Source organism: Cupressus sempervirens, chromosome 5 (genome assembly GCF_028749045.1).
Source record: "Cupressus sempervirens isolate cs-2001-9-10 chromosome 5, ASM2874904v1, whole genome shotgun sequence".
NCBI lineage: Eukaryota > Viridiplantae > Streptophyta > Pinopsida > Cupressales > Cupressaceae > Cupressus > Cupressus sempervirens.
The window spans coordinates 934,320,686-934,338,565 of NC_143122.1; the positions used below are offsets into that span (position 1 = coordinate 934,320,686).

Genomic DNA, 17,880 nt, shown 5'->3' on the forward strand with positions numbered 1-17,880 from the left:
CCAGAGGTGTTTTTGAATTGATGTGTTTATGAATTTTTTTTGTTTTTTTTTCTGCCAATTCATGAAAGATGTTCTGATTTTTCCCACTTGATAAAGGGTTTTTTTGATTTTTTTCCACAAAAATTTATAGTTTTTCATGGCAGGGTTTTGCATGATTTATTTAAAAATTAAAGTATTTAATGGGTTTTTGATTTCACACTTTCTCCAAACAAATGTGTTATATCTGGGATTTTATAACTTCTTCAAATAGAAATATTCTTAGGTGTAATATTTGAGGTCCTAAAAAAATTGCTGTAAGGTCTCATAGTTTTTTTCTTCAAAACATTTCTCTTGGGTTTTTAATTTTTATTTTTTTGATAGTTAATAGGCCAAGGCCGAATAATTACTCTTTTGGGTTTGAAAACATTATCGTATGGATTTTGATCAATGTAACACCAGTACTGGGGTACGTCCAGACGAGTTTCCGGGACAAGGGAAAATGGGCCTCGTTTTCGAGACGGTGGGGGGATGGTAGCAAGGGGAGGAAGGGATGTTCTATAGTATCCATAGAGAACTTGAAATGCTTGTTATGAAACGATGTTTCAATAGAACATACCAAATTAAAATACTTGAACATAGAAAAATTGCAACATGAACTAGAACCATTGAACATTCAACATAGTAACATATTACATACCCAATATTAACATTCAAAAATCAAAATTCAAATAGAAATCCAAGTCCCCATTCCAGCGGCAGTAGGGTTGCAGAATGGCGGAGGTGGGGGTACTTGGGTATGCGAGTACCTAGTGTGGGAATGTCTTGGGGATGGGTACTCCAGGTTTGCGAAGGGGGTGTGAGTACCCGTGTAACACTGATTTTGATTGATATTTCTTCTCAAAAATGGTGTTTGGGTATTTTCAAAGTTCTCCACAAAATGGTGTCTAGTTTTTGATTTTTTCCAAAAAAATCATGACTAGTGTTGCTACTCTCAGGGCTTTTTTTTTCCAAAAAATTCATTGAAGGGTTTGGTTATTTTTTCCACATAAATCATGTTTTCTTGCAATCTGCTTTGGGTTGTAGTAATCATTTGCATAAGTTTTTGCCAGTGTTTTGAACAAAATTGTGTTTGTTTTACTCAAGCATTGGAGGTTTTGATGATTTTCTCCTCAAAATCATGGTTTCACTTTTAGAAGCTGAACTTGGCGTCTCTGGCTGTAGGGAAGAGAGAGTTTTGTTTCCCAAAGTCAGGTTGGAAGGATTTTGGCTAATTTTGATCATTTCCAAAAGTTTTGCAGCATAACGGAGGCTCTCAACAACAAGCTCACCTCACTGAGCATTTTGAAGAGAAGGGGACAGCCTTCTATATATTCATGGCCAAATGATCTGTAGTTTATATCAAACCTTCTGTAGTGTAGTTGGATGGATGAACATTAAGGGAGGGTATTAAAATAATATTAGAATATTGTTATAATAGTCATCTTAGATGAAATTTAGAAACTTTCTTTGATGTCATTCATCTTTAGTTAGGAACTTTCCTTTCTATCTTTTGTGTTTCTATTCTCAATTCTTTCCATTATGGAAAGATCGTCTTGTGTTCTCTTTTTAAGGAGCCTTCATATTCTTTTTTATTATCAAGTTATCGGTTATCATTTTATTCGCATTCTAACAAGTATGAAATTAAGAAGAAAAGGCCCAAGAGTGCAATTTATCGACAGATGCAAAGTTGTGTTCAGGTTTTGTTGATTGGTCCTCTAATAAACACTTAAAGAAGGCTTCGCGACTCCTGTATTCTTGAATGAGTTTAACTAAGATCTCTGTCAGTCCTCTTTAAGAAGTATGAAAGGCATACAATATTGTTGAAACTCCATATAAGATTATTTATACGCTTACTTGATTTTTGCATTGGTTCATTTGTACCCTTTCAAAGTTCAAAGCCAAACATACCAAGTAATAGATGTTGGAGGCCTAATCATCCCAAACTTGACCACCAAAATATTGATAATTATTGATTTGTTTGTACTTACGTTAAATTTTCACATTTATAAATCTCACTAAAATCCTTTTGACTTTTGTTTATATGCTACCCAAAAATAGAAATAAAAACAAAACCTAACAACTAATATTGAAAGACTGTAGCATGGAAATAGAAATTGTGAAACAATCAATTAATCACAAAAATGTAATGTCCCCTTTTTCTGGGACATTATAATTTTGTGTTGCCGGCTCGCTTCGCCTAGGTTTTGGGGGCGAAAAGGTTCTTTACGAGGCTCAATTCGAGGTTTGGCCTAGACATTTCTAGTTTCAGACCCATCAGAGCAGTTTTGGCAGGTTGTTCGGATACTTACTATTTTTAGTAAGTAAATAGAGCCCAGTATTCTTGATATCCCAGTGTTGGTTTGGAAGTGTCTTGCTGAGAGCTTTCCAATGAGCTATTGCACGTGCTTATCTGAGTTAGTTTGATCAGTTATTTTAATGCTTGATGATTATATGGTTTACTGACTAAGTGACTGTTAAAGTTCATTTAACTTGTCATTTTATTTTTTTAAAAAAGTACTATGTTCACTTAAGTGACTAAAGGACAAAAAAGGTTCTTTATCCCACATTGCTTAAAAGAGCGTGCATCACATTGGGAAAAGTGATAAAGGTACAACAAACTCCACATGGGAAGTTATGAAGATGATAATATTTAAAACAAATATTAATCTGGGAGTTGGAAACAGTTACTGGTTATTTCTTCGAGGATGCAAACCCTTGAAGAAGCTTTTGGAGGTTGGACGCAAACCTAGCCTTCTTACGAAATTTATCTACATTTGCCAATTTGACTGTTATTTCTGTTTATAAGATTGGATTATTTGGATTATTGCATGTTATTGTATTGCTATTATATAATACAGTAATGTCTTTGGCGGATATCTAAGTTAACTCCTAGTTTATATATGTACTTTCTGAATATTGGAGGAATAAAACAAGTTTTTTTGAGTTTTCTTGTATGTAAATCTGTTGGTTAGAAATCGATTAAAGTTCTGGGATTTATATTGAATATTGGTTTTCTGTTTGGGTTTAAATCTGCACTTTTATATCAAGGAGTTTTACAGTAAATATTCGGAAAGGGATATTACAGTGGTATCAGAGCTAGTTTTCCTGCCAACCTGTGAAATTTTATCAGCAAATAAATTACAAGTTCCTACCAGCATGATTATGTAGTTGTGACTGAAAATGGATTCCCAGTTTATGATATTTGGACCGTCACAAGTTCACTTGACTACGCAAATTCTCAGCCACAACTTTTGGACATATATAAAACTATGCAAGAGTTGAAACCTTGGGCTCCAACACAACCAAAAGGGTGTTGTTTATGCAGGACTTGGTATGTTATGATAGAAGCATGAATAAAGCTTTAAGTTGCATTGTAGAAGGAAATAATTCAAACTATAGAATCAGTGCCACAAAATCGTTGCTTTTCGCAAATGGTTTGGGTGCCGAGACAAAGCCAAACTTGGACATGATTAAGCAGACAAGGAATGTACTTGATAGTGCCAATAGAAGACTTAAGCCAGTTCCTTAGCAAGTACTGTCTAATAGTTGGTGGACTATGCTTAGACAACAGACAGAAGGACTATCGCTCCATAGTCGAGGAAGAAGAGGTAAGTCTTAGTGTGAGTTTAACTCTCCATTATCATGGGTTCAAGCTTTAGTCGGCTCCTCCAAGCATTAATCTACAACAGGTTAACGTGGGAGCTGGAAGTAATGGTTGACGTCCTAAACTAAATCCACAGTGTACACATCTGCACGGGAGTCCTTCAAGGCCAATAATAGTCATTGACACCTGGTTGGAGGTCATTTTGCAATTTTTTGAAGAAGATACCGTCTAAAACACAGTTACAAGCCAATATTTAGGTCACGTGGCTAGTAGAAATCTCCTTGTGAACTCACGACATTATAGTTGCCCTTGAAGACTCTTTCACGTCGACATTTTTACCTTGGGACACGGCATTGTAAGGCATTATCTCCAATGCGGATAGACCTCTAGCATTACGTTGATTACAGGTCAATAACAGGGATATCCTCTTGAGGGCGTCATGAATGAGAAGATTGGTTACGTGGGGAAGGTGTTAAGAGCACAAAACTGGGGAATAAAAGTGTTCTCGCCAACCAACTAGTCCGGGATCGGTATTCTAGCCGCGGGGGTGACAGTGGAAGTTATACTCTAGGCGTGAGCAGTCGGGTTTAGCTGGTGTTGAGGTGCATACGTTCTTGGAATCAGAACGAGAGTATTGGAAGAAGTGAGGAGGAACTAGTCCGCCTTTAAGACACTTCAGCCTTGACTCAACACTTAGTATTTAAAAGTACAAACTGGACTTCATGACACTTGTTTGACAAAATTACCCTAAGACCTAGTCCAGTAATTTTACTCCAGCCCAGCAAAGATTATTACAGTACGTGACACGGATATACCTAGGTCCGATATACCTCATTTCAGCATTGTGTTTGTACTTTCAGAAGTGCAGTTACTATATTTAAAACTATAAGTATATTTTGTAAACAGTCTCAATGCATTGGTATGTTTTCCAGATGTAAGGTGATGTGCTAACTGTTTGCTTAAATGGCTCTTAATTAAATTCTCCAACTGTGAGGTGTTTGCAATGAACTGTGGGTACTTCATTGTTGAAAACAATTCAATCATTACTTCAGTATCATTCTGCTTTTCAGCAAGGTCATGAGACTTTATGTGCCTTTGCAAGTAGGGCATGCTTGAAATTGGTGAAGGTTTTGGTTTCAGTGCAGTGTGTACATCCATATTCATTCAGCAGCCAACAGGTTTTTACTTCTATTTTGGAGTTTTGCTACAAGCAAATCACCGATCCAAAACCACATTGTTTCATTTGAATCTTTCCTGATACATTGTATGATTTTATTTAAGTCGGTGCTTGAATGCAAAGATTGCAAGTCGAGCAACGCTGGTTGTGTAATTGGTGATGCGGTTATTACTTTGGAGCGAGCAAAGAATAATATTGCCAGAGAAGTCGAGAAAATTGTGTAGAGTCTGATGGTCAGAATTTGTGAAGTTTATTACTGTGTTTGGCATTGAGTCGGAGGCAGTTTCAGGAAGTTGGACGGTGCCATCTATATTTCGTAGGGTCATATCTTAGTGCAAGTTATCCATAGGTGACAGTTCAGTAGCTATCTCATACAAGCAGCAGTACAACGTAGATCTTGATTAGTCTTTCAATACAAGTATAGAAAGACATGAAGTTGTTGAAGACACAAAATATGGCTATAGCAGACATTCAAAGAAATAAGAATTCAAGGTACACTCGTGATGGGCAAGTCAAAGATCCTTATGAATGTAAAACTGAAGGAGACTGTACGATGATTATAACAAATTTCCATCAAAGCTTCAAAAAGAATTTCCTTTCATTGATTATGTGGACTTTCAGCTAGAGCTGCAAAACAAGACGGATATAATAAGAAATAAATGCTATAAATTGGCTCGAGATCTCCTTGCAGAGGATAGGTACAGAAATTTACATAAGGAAGCCATTGATCAACTTGATAGTAGTACTAAAAAGGAAGAGCAACCTTTGCAAGATAATGACACAAGTATACTAACAGGTAATTGGGAGACAAAAGTATCTTATGGAGCTGTTTACACTAGTCCTTTCGATGAGCATATTGATGGCCCAGGTAGAAGAGTTGACCAAACCGCCAACATTGGCAACCTCCCATCTTATTTAGACATGGAAAACACCAGCATCTTATTTGGTGACATGGAAATTAACTTGGATATCTTATTTGGTGTCATGGAAATTAACTTGGATGAATTTTATGGTGATACTAGGTTGGAAATTATGTCACATATTGAGGAGAAGCAAATGGACTGCAATGTTGGCAGGGTAGATGATCTAGCACATGTTGAGTTAAGAGGACATATCTGAAAATGTTGTTCCCCTAGGTAATGAAAAATCAGAAAATTCAACGGAGAACAGCCCACTTGTGTTCGAAGGAGATGATAAAAAACCATTATCACTCCTTGACTTATTGGATATGCTTTTGGTCAAAGAGGGCAAGATTGTCCAAGTGTTGACGAGGATGGATGATTCTTCCAATTTGATTGAGGATCTCATAGGAAGATTGTGATAGAAGAGAGGCATGAGAATGTATGTGGTGTCACAAGTCCTCTTTTACATACTATTTTTGAAACTTTGAAAATGATAAAGTATGAGTACTTGCAACTATTAATGGATAGAGATCTAGCAATAAAATTTTGAAGGAACAAGGAGAGTGAGGTAGATGAGCTATGCTTTTAATTGAGCTTAATACATTACTCCATCCACCATGCTGAAAATCAAACGAGTGGAGCACAAGAAATCGCACAAATCATTGAAGAAATTCATAAGGTGGGTAGATGTGAAGGCAAACAATGTAATTCAATCACGTGTTTTCCGTTTGAGACTTTCCGTGATGAGAAAAATTCTATGGACCAGCAAGTTGATGAGTCTAGAATTTTTGAATTTTATGACAGCAACTGTACATTTTCACGTGAGCACATGGTTAGTGATACCACAAGTGAGGATAATTTAGATATTTCAATTAATGGTGAACCTTCCTTTAATGAAGACTTTGACATGAGCAAGGATACGCATGGTGGAGTAGGAAGTTCAGATTTATCCTTGGCTTACTCTGAGGGGTTATTCAACTTATCCAAAGATTTATCACCCAAATCTTACGAGATGGCCACGACCTACTTGTTGATTGGTGATTTTTCTGATTGGTCTATTCTAGCTATCAGTGACTTGCCTGTGGATGTTAGTGGTATATTCATTGATTCTATTTGGCCTTTAGGGGTCAATGAGTTATTTGTAGATGAGTGGGGAGAACATACACTACCCTACGTTCCAAATGAGGTGTCTTCATTTTTTTATCCAGTAGCATATTGAGGCAGTGTGAGCATTCATGATGTTGTTGATTCACCAACCACTCCTTCCTTTATCCAGGATCATGTTGATTGGGTGATCGGGAATCTAGGTGTTAATAGTATTTTACATCTGGTGGATTATGCTGCGTTGTTACACAGTCACAGGATTATGATCTATGTGTTTCAGCCTTCTGACACATCAGAGTTCTAGAGATTAGGATTACTTCATTTTCACTGGGGTGATATAGTGGTGGTGTCAGATTGGTCAGATTTGTCATTGTCATCGATACAGTTATTGCAAGAGTAGTACAGTGATACAGTGGTGCAAATATTACAGGAGCTGGTCAGTGGTATCTCAGACATCGCACGAGTTCTCACTTGGGATCTAGGGGGAGCATCCCTATGCATTGCCTTTTATCGGGGAGCTAGGAGGAGAGTTTGGTCATTATCATCTTGGAGTGGATATTGGTATATTGCCAAGCTCCCATCATCACTTAACAGTAGAGACTCGCAGGGTCACTCATGGAGTGAGGCATTCATTTTGACTGAGGGTATTAGTACACAGGGCAGCAACACATGGCAGTTGGTATTCCTTAATGGTGAGCCTTGGGATCCTGGCATTCAGTTATTGGCATATTGATTCCTATTGTACTGTTTCACCATTCCGGATTTGGGAAGATGCATGCCGAGTTACATCGGCTTAGGAGTAGAATCTCATTCTCAAGGCAAGTATGGGATCTTGGCATTTGGTTTCTGCAGGTATGAGCGGATTGCTTGAGGGCAAGCAATCTTTGAGAAGGGAGGCTTTGTAATGTCCCCTTTTTCTGGGGCATTATAATTCTGTGTTGCTGGCTCGTTTTGCCTAGGTCTCGGGGGCGAAAAGGTTCTTTACGGGGTTCAGTTCGAGGTTTGGCCTAGACATTTCCAATTTCAGACCCATCAGAGCAGTTTTGGCAGGTTGTTCGAATACTTACTATTTTTAGTAAGTAAACAGAGCTCAGTATTCTTTATATCCTAGTGTTGGTTTGGAAGCATCTCGTCGAGAGCTTTCCAATAAGCTATTGCACGTGCTTATCCGAGTTCGTTTGATCAGTTATTTTAATGCTTGATGATTATATGGTTTATTGACTAAGTGACTTTAAAAGTTCATTTAACTTGTCACTTTATTTTTTAAAAAAAGTAACGTGTTCACTTAAGTGACTAAAGGACAAAAAAGGTTCTTTATCCCACATTGTTTAAAAGAGTGTGCATCACATTGGGAAAAGTGATAAAGGTACAACAAACTGCACATAGGAAGTTATGAAGATGATAACATTTAAAACAAATATTAATTTGGGAGCTGGAAACAGTTACTGGTTATCACTTTGAGGACGCAAACCCTTGAAGAAGCTTTTGGAGGTTGGACGCAAACCTAACCTTCTTACAGGTTTTATCTACATTTGCCAATCTGACTGCTGTTTCTGTTTATAAGATTGGATTATTTGGATTATTGCATGTTATTGTATTGCTGTTATATAATACAGTAACGTCTTTGGCAGATATCTGAGTTAACTCTTGGTTTATATATGTACGTTCTGAATATTGGAGGAATAAAACAAGTTTTTCTGAGTTTTCTTGTATGTAAATCTGCTGGTTAGAAATCGATTAAAGTTCTGGGATTTATATTGAATATTGGTTTTCTGTTTGGGTTTAAATCTGCACTTTTATATCAAGGGGTTTTACAGTAAATATCCAGAAAGGGATATTACAGAAAACCAGAAATTGGCAAGTTAGCAGATCTGCCCCCATTTAATTGTTTTTTGGTAAAATTCTTGACCAGTGATTTTCATCGAGCGTTTGGTGTGTAAATGTGGTAAGATCAATAAAAATATGAGGAAAATTTGTTTGTTTTATATTTTCACAGATGTATTTAATTGCTGCTATGGCAGTATGGCCAGGGTTTCATGAAATTTTGTAATTAGAGAGTTCAGGAAAGACATTGCCATAGTTTTGCTAGGGCTCAATGAAATTTCATAGGTAAAGTTTCAGGAAAACGACATGCTATACAGTATGCAGATACACATTTGTTGAACATAATCTTTGCCTGATTACTTTTATGTAACAATACAAACAGGTGTCTTAGTGGAATCTGGATGATGATGGCATTCATTTATTCGAACTCTACACTGGGGATTCTAGTGTTTTATTTAGTGCTCCCTGGGGACGTGTCCCTTTCTCCAATGACCAGAAATTGGCAAGTTAGCTGATCTGCCCCCATTTTAGTTACATCCTCAGGGAACACTAAATAAAAGCAAAAGCTAACAATTAATATTGAAGGAGTAGCATGGAATTAGAAATTGTGAAACAATCAATTAATCATAAAAACCATAAAATGGCAATTTAGCTGATCTGCCCCCATATAGTTGTTTTTAGCAAACCTGTTGACCAACGATTGTCAACAAGGTTTTGGTGTGTAAATGTGCTAAGATCTAGAAAAATATGAGGAAAATCTGTTTGTTTTATCCGCACAATCTATATTTTTCGCAGCTCATGATTGCTATGGATTTAAATTGCTGCTATGGCAGTGTGGCCAAGGTTTCATGAAATTTCGTAATAAGAGTTTCAGGAAAAAGACATTGCCAGGGCGTGGCTAGGGCTCACTGAAATTTGATAGGTAGAGTTTCAGGAAAATGACATGCTATACGGTATGCAGATACACATTTGTTGAACTGTGAACATAATCTTTGCCTGATTACTTCAATTTAACAATACAAACAAGGGTCTTAGTGGATGATGGCATTCATTTACTCAAACTCTACTGTGGGGATTCTAATGTTTAATTTAGTGCTCCCTGGGGATGTGTCCCTAACCCAAATTATCTTGTCCCTTATAGAGGATGTTTTGGAGATGCAGAGACGGGCAGGAAATGTCCCAATCTCATTCCCTTCTTTTTCAAAATATAATAGTCATCCTTGGAATGTCAATAAATTTTGCAGGGTACATTAGAGAATGGCTAGGGTATGTTCAGTAGAGGCATTTTAGTTACTTAAAAAGAAAAAAAAGACTTGGAACCTTTCAATGCTTGTTTGGTTTGGAGATGCCAAACTGGTATTTACGCAAATTTTATGAGAAATGGTGTGCATCATGGTCTCTGTGGTTTTGAAAGTGTTAAGTTGGGCTGGTGGTGTGGTTCAGCTGCCTGATCCTGCCTTATATTGCTACGGGAAACATCTGAGGAGCACTGCCTCTCAACCCTATTGGGATATTCTCTCCAAACTCCAATCAAACTTATAAGTCAAACCAAAAATAAACCAGTGACTCATGAAATCTACAAACATATTTCTTTGTTGCAAATACCTCTGCATCTTCACAATCAAAGCCCCTATCAAGGATTACCTTGTTGCATGCATTGGACAACTTTCTGAATATACAAGGATTGCCACAGACAAAGTTGGCAAGCTACAGTCATTATACTGCTAAATATGAAAGTAATAGCTGGCAGGAAATGGCATTTTCTGTTTTGTTGCGCTCAACAGGCTGCCTTATACATCTTTTTAACGTTTTATTTCAAATCCAGATTTTCCCCGTTGAGTCTTTTTTTTATCAGAAATTATTATACTTTTGGTTAGCTGATTTTTCCCCAAAAGGTTTTGGTGGCTTTGTTTTGTAGTTCTAAAAAAGTGAAATAAGCTTTCGAAATCTAAAACTTATTTTAGAAAGCTGTCAAATCAGATTTACGTGATCAAATATTTTATAAATATTCTTGATAGGTAAACTATAATTACCTTTTAAACTGATTATAACTTTCAATAAAAGTTCCTTTGTGAACTTTATGATGTTTATTGCCACAAGCAAGTTTTTGATTCCATTCTCACCAGAATCTGCAATTTTCTGTTTATACTTCTGGAATATATAATTTGCTTTACAAGATAGAATTCTTGATAGCAAGCTCCCTCACGAGAGGTCCCTACATGGATGACACTTACAATCAATGGGGCATGTGACTATGGTTTCTTGGGATCGTACTTCTGTGCATGGATGAAGAGATTGGGGTAATAAGGTGCTGGGAAGAGATCTAATTCCTGATTATATCAATCTGTAGATGTGTATTGGTAGTGTGTTTAGTCAACTGATCTGTTCATATCAGATTATCTCTCTCAAGATTGAGCAAGTCTTATGTTAAATTAAGTTTTATTGCCCCATTTCCTCCCATCCCTTCAATTCTTCCTAACCTTTGACATATATTCCATAGGTTCATTGCCTTCTAATCTTCTTCATGTTCGGTTTCCTACATGTACATACCAAGCAGTCCTTAAAGTGGCAAGGGGTCCTCAACTATTTATTTATATTTTTCTCAATTGTTTGGTTAGTAAAAGATCAGGGATGGCTTGGATAATACAGTAGTACTTCATATCAAATCTGATTGATTGCTTTTGGTGGACTGTGAATGTTGTGATGCTCTATCAAGGTGAAGATAGATAGCTATTACATCCTTTTGTACTCTTGAAGTGAGTATTTGATTGTAATTACTGAACAGGCTAAATGTTTCAAAGTTACACATTAGAATGTCTTTTTTTCATATGATCTCTAAGTGCTACTTGTGAGGAACATTAGAAATGGAATACATGTTGATAATATCAACACTAATAAATAGAACAAGCTCTGAAGGTTGCCTTATGCATGACAGATTTTTGCTCCATATGGGCGTGTTGATGATGTCTATATCATGAGAGATGAACAAAAGCAGAGCAGAGGTATATATTTTGACATTAATGTTAGTATACTCGAGCTTTTGCTATACCACTATTCTTTTACTATGCTTCCATGACATATCCACTCTCAATTTCATCTTTCAGGATGTGCTTTTGTTAAATATCCTTCCAGGGAAATGGCTATGGCAGCCATGAATGGATTGAGTGGGAAATTTACCATGAAGGTATGTATTATTGAAAGTCTTAGTGATTAGTTGAGCACATGAATTGTTTTAATGTGATACTACTTATACATGATGTTATTGAGGGTCCAAATGAGTCTCTTTAATACATTGTTTTAGTTTGACGCCACTGGTTTAATTATCAACATTTGAGCAGTATTTCAGGACAGTTAAGGTTTTCATATTCCACGTCCTTTGGCAAATGATTTTTTACAATTGCTGCAGGGTTGTGATCAGCCTTTGACTGTACGTTTTGCTGATCCTAAAAGACCCAAAACAGCTGATTTGAGGTTTTTCCTTGCCATATTTTTAAGTTTCTTTTGCATGTAAAAGGTTGGGCTTCAAAGTTTCAAACAACTTATCTTTTATTGTTTTTCTCATCTGATATTTGTAGACCTTCTTATGGAGGTCCTGGATCTAGTTCTCGACCACAGGGACAGCTGGGGATCAGGTAGGTGTTATCCATTTTGACCATGGAAAATTTATGCATGTTCAAATATCTAATTTGTGTCATTTTTCCATGATATCTACCGTGCTGTATATTTTAGGCCTAGTCCTGGTTCAGGAGGGCACATGGGAGGGCGTGGTCCTCCTACAAATTGGCGGCCTATGGGTACACCTAATATGGTATCACAATCACATGCTGGAACCCGTTCCTATGGAAGCCCACTGACTCCTAGGGGAAGTGTGGCTGGAGCTGCTTCAGCAATGGTAAACCCATCTTTGAGTTCTTTTACTTCACTAACATGGAGTTGCATTATTCTGTGCAAATCAGTGAGGAAACAAGATTTTGTTTAGTATTGAATAGCTGTTATACCCTTATGAAAACTTGCAGGGTGGAAATATTGCTGGCCCTGGTGGCCCAATTAATGGTTCTGTACTGGTTTCTGGAATTGGAACTCCAACCTCTCAGCATCAGGTATGTGTGTTTCACACTGAACAAAGCTCTAAAATTACATTTAATGATTACTGCTTCTACGAAGTCTTTTGTTTGACACGAATATCCACAAACATATTAATTGCATTCTCAAAACATGCTCATCTAAGAAATATGATTGTTTTTCTCAGAGTTATAATCAACCTCTTGCTCAGCAGCAAATTCAGGCTTATGGGCAGCAACCAACACCACTGCAGAAAGTCCCTCAATTACAGCATCAGTTGCCACATTCTATACAGCACCAACATCAGCAACCTCCACAATCTTACTCTCAAGTGCAACAAACACAGCAATCTCTGCAACATTTTGGGCAACATTCTCAATCATCTCAGCCAAATGTGCAACATCCATCTATTGGTCAGTTACCATCGTCACAACAGTCATTGCCATTATATTCTCAGCTGCCTGTTTCTCAGCCTCAGGGGCAGCCACAAATGGCTCTGGCACTGCAGCAGGTTCCTTCTAGTTTGCAGCAGCAACAACATTTGCCAATAACTGTACTTCAGCAGCAGCAGCAGCAGATACCGCAGACACAGCCACAGCTTCAACCACAGGCACAGCAACAACAGATGCAGCCACAGCAACAGCTGCAGACCCAGACACAGACACAACCACAGCAACAACCACAGCCCTCCCAGCAGCAGAACCTGCCTATTTCGTTGCAACAGCAAGGCCATTCTACTCAGTCTGGTTTTCCTCCTCAGCAATATCCCTATGTACACCAGCAGCATCAGATGCATATAATGCAACCAGTGGCACAATCCCAGCAAACACAGCAGCCTATTCAAGCACAAAAGCAACAGGTATGAGCAGAAGCCTAACTGAAAAATTATCTTGAAAACACCTTGTTTATATATGTAGTTACTATTAAGCAAGCATGTAAGAGCTGTTTCTTTTATGCATAAGTAATCTAGTGAACTGTTATGGTAACTGGACAATTGTGTTGCATTTTCTTTCAATACAGACCTATTATCAGGTGGCTTCAGCCCAACCTGTGCAACAGGAGGTTAGTGTTGTATTTTGATTGTTGAACAGTATCTGGATTTTTTGCCTAAAGATGCATGTGATTAAAAATTGTGGATGTGTAGAAATGTGAAATGGTGACTTTGATTGCTAAAACAGCATTTATTGCCCCAACAGCCTTCATGGGTGCTTCCTAATCAATCTCAGACGGCGGTTACTCCTGCAATTGTCAGTGCTCCTCTAGCATCATCAGCACTCATGGCTACCTCTGCTGTGGCTACTGTGAATGCTCCAAATTCTGCTCCTGCAAGTTGTAACTGGACAGAACATACTTCTCCAGAGGGTTACAAGTATTATTACAACAGTGTAACTGGAGAGAGCAAGGTGAGACAAATCATAATTTGTTTTAAACCAATTATTTATGTGTTTTTATTGCTTTCAGAAATGTTTTACTTCTAAAATGACTACACCGTGGATCTCAGTGGGAGAAACCTGAGGAATATGCAGTGTTTGAGAAACAACAGCAACAACAACAGCAACCACAGCCACAGCCAGTGCCTCAACAATCACAGACCCAGGTGCAAGCTCAACCTCAGGTGCAAGCTCAGTCAATCAACCAAGTACAGCAGCTGCAACAACCGACTCAGCAGCAGCAGCCGCAGCAACAAGCACACCTTCAGCAACAGACGTTGACAACACCGGTGAGTTCCCAATTCTGTGAGTAATTCCCTCTTGTGTATATTTTATGATATGGATTTTTTATGGAAATACATTTATTTTACAGTATTCTGGATCTTCAATGCTTGGACAACGGCCAGTTCAGGTAATTTTTTTTCTACCTGCTTTTGAGATTTTGTAAAATAGTGTAATCATCTAGGAAATCAAGTTCATTGATTGTTTACACAAAAAGAAACAACTTAAGGTTTATCTGTATGGTTTTCAGGCTTTTGTGTGCATTTGAGATTGATTTTAATTTTTTACAACAAAGAATATTAGAGCATGTTAAAACAAAACAATTATCGACATTGTCCTTTGTTGTACTTAGAATATGGATATCAGATAGACTACATCTCTGACACAGTGACAACTGAATATCTGTTTTTATGTCATGGCATTACAGTTGTGTATCCTTCTGGTCGATTGAAATTTCAATCATCTAGGATCGTTTTGGAAATGCAGACTCTTTGAAACAAGAGACTGGACCTTTTATTGGCATTGATAAACCGAAGATAAACAGCACCTTTCGATGGGTAGAAAGGGGCTATTTTCTCCTTTTCAGGGAGCTTCAGAAAGTTGCATATTTTTACTCACATGCCCAGTTAGGCGATTACTCGAATATGTAGAAGGCAATGAATGGCAGAAAGCTTCTAAATATCAAGATTTTTTTCATTTTTCTCCACAAGAGGGTCAGCTGGGGTTTGTTCATGGTAGTGAAAAAATCAGAACTTCTTGGAGGTCACTTTATCAGTGACAGTTCTTTACCTCTAGTTTAGAAGTCTTCCTTTATAAATTGACTGTTTGCTACCATTGGTTATAATGCATTCAAGGCTAAAAAACTTATATCTATTCAAATACTATCTGCTTCTCCAGTCAGCAAGCTGTCTGCTACACATTTTTCCTATCTGTGAAGCTTTTCTAACTTTTCATTTTATTCTCAACAGTTATACACTGCTTGAGCTTTAGCTTCCTTTGTTATTACGTTTAAATTTGATGTGACATGACAATCAGAACAATCTTGAAATACCTCTAGGACTTGTAAAGGGAAACTTCAATACTTTCTGCATGTAAATCAAGTTCTTGTCTCAGTTTGCTGTTTGTACGGGGTCACTTCTTGATTTAATTTATGGGAGAAATTAAACAAGCTTTTTTGTTTGTACGGGATCACTTTTTGATTTAATTTTCCTATCTGTGAAGCTTTTCTAACATTTCATTTAATTCTCAACAGTTATGCACTGCTTGAGCTTTGGCTTCCTTTGTTATTACGTTTAAATTTGATGTGACATAACAATCAGAACAAGCTTGAAATATCTCTAGGACTTGTAAGGGGAAACTTCAATACTTTCTGCATGCAAATCAAGTTCTTGTCTCAGTTTTCTGTTTGTACGGGGTCACTTCTTGATTTAATTTATGGGAGAAATCAAACAAGCTTTTCTGTTTGTACGGGGTCACTTTTTGATTTAATTTTCCTTCTGTGAAGCTTTTCTAACTTTTCATTTAATTCTCAACAGTTATGCACTGCTTGAGCTTTGGCTTCCTTTGTTATTACGTTTAAATTTGATGTGACATGACAATCAGAACAATCTTGAAATACCACTAGGACTTGTAAAGGGAAACTTCAATACTTTCTGCATGCAAATCAAGTTCTTGTCTCAGTTTGCTGTTTGTACGGGGTCACTTCTTGATTTAATTTATGGGAGAAATTAAACAATCATGTGGTTTCTTTAAATATCTAATTTCAAATGATTGCAATTTTCAATATGGAGATTTATGTTCAGCAGACTTGATTTAATTTATGGGAGAAATTAAACAATCATGTGGTTTCTTTAAATATCTAATTTCAAATGATTGCAATTTTCAATATGGAGATTTATGTTCAGCAGTTTTGTCTTAGTGACCAACATGGACATATTTTTCATATGCAGAACATTGGCTATGGCCTTCAAGGAGTCAATGCTAGTCTTGATGCATCCCGACATCAAGTGCAACAGGTTTGTATTATTTTCTAGAAACCCAGTGATATTGTTTTGTTTTATGATCTTTTTGGTCAATTATATGGTATGTTGAATAGTTTAGCCTGATGTATGTAGTCTTGCCTCCATTTTGGCACTTACTTTGTTATTGCTCAACTGCTTGTTGCTGCCAAAATAATTATTACTTCTAATTGGTTATTTGAATATCTTTCTGTAGCAGTCAGGCGTGCCAAGAATGCAGGATTTTATGTGGAAACCTAACGCTGCAGGTATCTTTATTCTGCCATCATGTGGATTGAGTTATTAATCTAATGTTTGGCATATCTATTTTGTTTTTAGAACATCTTACTTATTTGATTGTAATTAATTGCAGGATCATGAGTTCTTATGCCTGGATGAAGCAAGAGCTTGCCATTTCCAAATCTTTCCGAAAATAAGTTAACTGAATTGGGACTTGATGTAGCAGCAGTTGGAGAATATGGCATACACTGCAGTGCTGAGATGGTCAGATACAGATATCTTGTTTGATGTATGACATTGAAAATATCAAGATTTAGTTGCTAGCTAGTAAAAATTTTGGCAGCTTGAAAGTGAGGGTTTGTACCGGCATTGAATGAGGCAATGTGTAAAGAGAACCAGCTCTGACCAAGCTGCCTTGTATCTTTATTCAATTTAGATAGCGTAATGCTTTGGTTGATCTCTTTTCTGAGATTAGTGTGAGAAGCAATTAGCTTTTAAAATGTGATAGTCTATATTTATGAATAATTTATGGCTTATTTGAATATGATTTTCTATTTTTTTTCTTTTTAAACTTTTCTATTTATTGATTTTCTAAATTTTAACATTTGTCACCAGTTTGCCAGGTGTTAAGCAACACATTAATTTTTGTGTACTTCAACTGTGCCAGTGATTGGCTTTTATTTACATATGGTTGCATGTGGATACATTAGGAGCGTTGTGCACACTTTTTAATCTGTTTTTTGTTGTTGTTATATATATTTCTGCTCCATACAACAAAAATATTCAGTTCTCTAATTTTTTTATTAAAAAAAATTGAAATTGAAGTCTTATGTTATATAGAATCTGTGAAAATTGGATGCTAGGGTTTCCAAAAGAACAATTTTTGTTTTGAGGAAAGTATGTGCAACGAATGCCTTAATTGGCAATTTTATAGAATCTTTTGCCACAATTAAAAATGGCATGCGTGTTATATGTTTGAACCATAACAGAAAACATTATAGATTCAGTAAAACTCCAACTGACGTTACTTCTGAGCATACAAAGTAAAATGATTGTTCTCAGTTATTTTAAATTATAGGCAAAAGGTTTTGTGCCTTTTTGGATTTATTTATTTAGGCAAAAAAGTGTAGGCTGGTCATATTACGATGCAAGATACACATTTCAAAATCTACCTAGACAAGTAATGGAAAGGTAAATGGGTTATTTTGTTTAACTCGAGCAATGTAGAGATAACAGATGG

General features: G+C 36.8%; 1 protein-coding gene across 7 annotated transcripts in view; it reads left to right on the forward strand.

Moving 5' to 3' along the window:
* FCA (flowering time control protein FCA) overlaps positions 1-17,184 on the forward strand; it is an 84,300-nt gene extending 67,116 nt beyond the window's left edge. For 2 of the 7 annotated variants that reach the window (XM_089832965.1, XM_089832967.1), the window contains exons 7-20: positions 11,565-11,631; positions 11,734-11,813; positions 12,036-12,100; positions 12,205-12,261; positions 12,359-12,521; positions 12,646-12,729; positions 12,879-13,550; positions 13,712-13,753; positions 13,870-14,094; positions 14,193-14,411; positions 14,495-14,533; positions 16,353-16,418; positions 16,618-16,669; positions 16,774-17,184. In XM_089832965.1, the coding sequence (XP_089689091.1) occupies positions 11,565-11,631; positions 11,734-11,813; positions 12,036-12,100; positions 12,205-12,261; positions 12,359-12,521; positions 12,646-12,729; positions 12,879-13,550; positions 13,712-13,753; positions 13,870-14,094; positions 14,193-14,411; positions 14,495-14,533; positions 16,353-16,418; positions 16,618-16,669; positions 16,774-16,781 (1,839 nt within the window). In that variant the 3' untranslated portion in view covers positions 16,782-17,184. The remainder of the gene's footprint in view (positions 1-11,564; positions 11,632-11,733; positions 11,814-12,035; positions 12,101-12,204; positions 12,262-12,358; positions 12,522-12,645; positions 12,730-12,878; positions 13,551-13,711; positions 13,754-13,869; positions 14,095-14,192; positions 14,412-14,494; positions 14,534-16,352; positions 16,419-16,617; positions 16,670-16,773) is intronic. The other 5 variants (XM_089832966.1, XM_089832968.1, XM_089832969.1 and 2 more) reach the window with 3 other exon arrangements.
* The last annotated feature ends 696 nt before the right edge of the window (positions 17,185-17,880 follow it).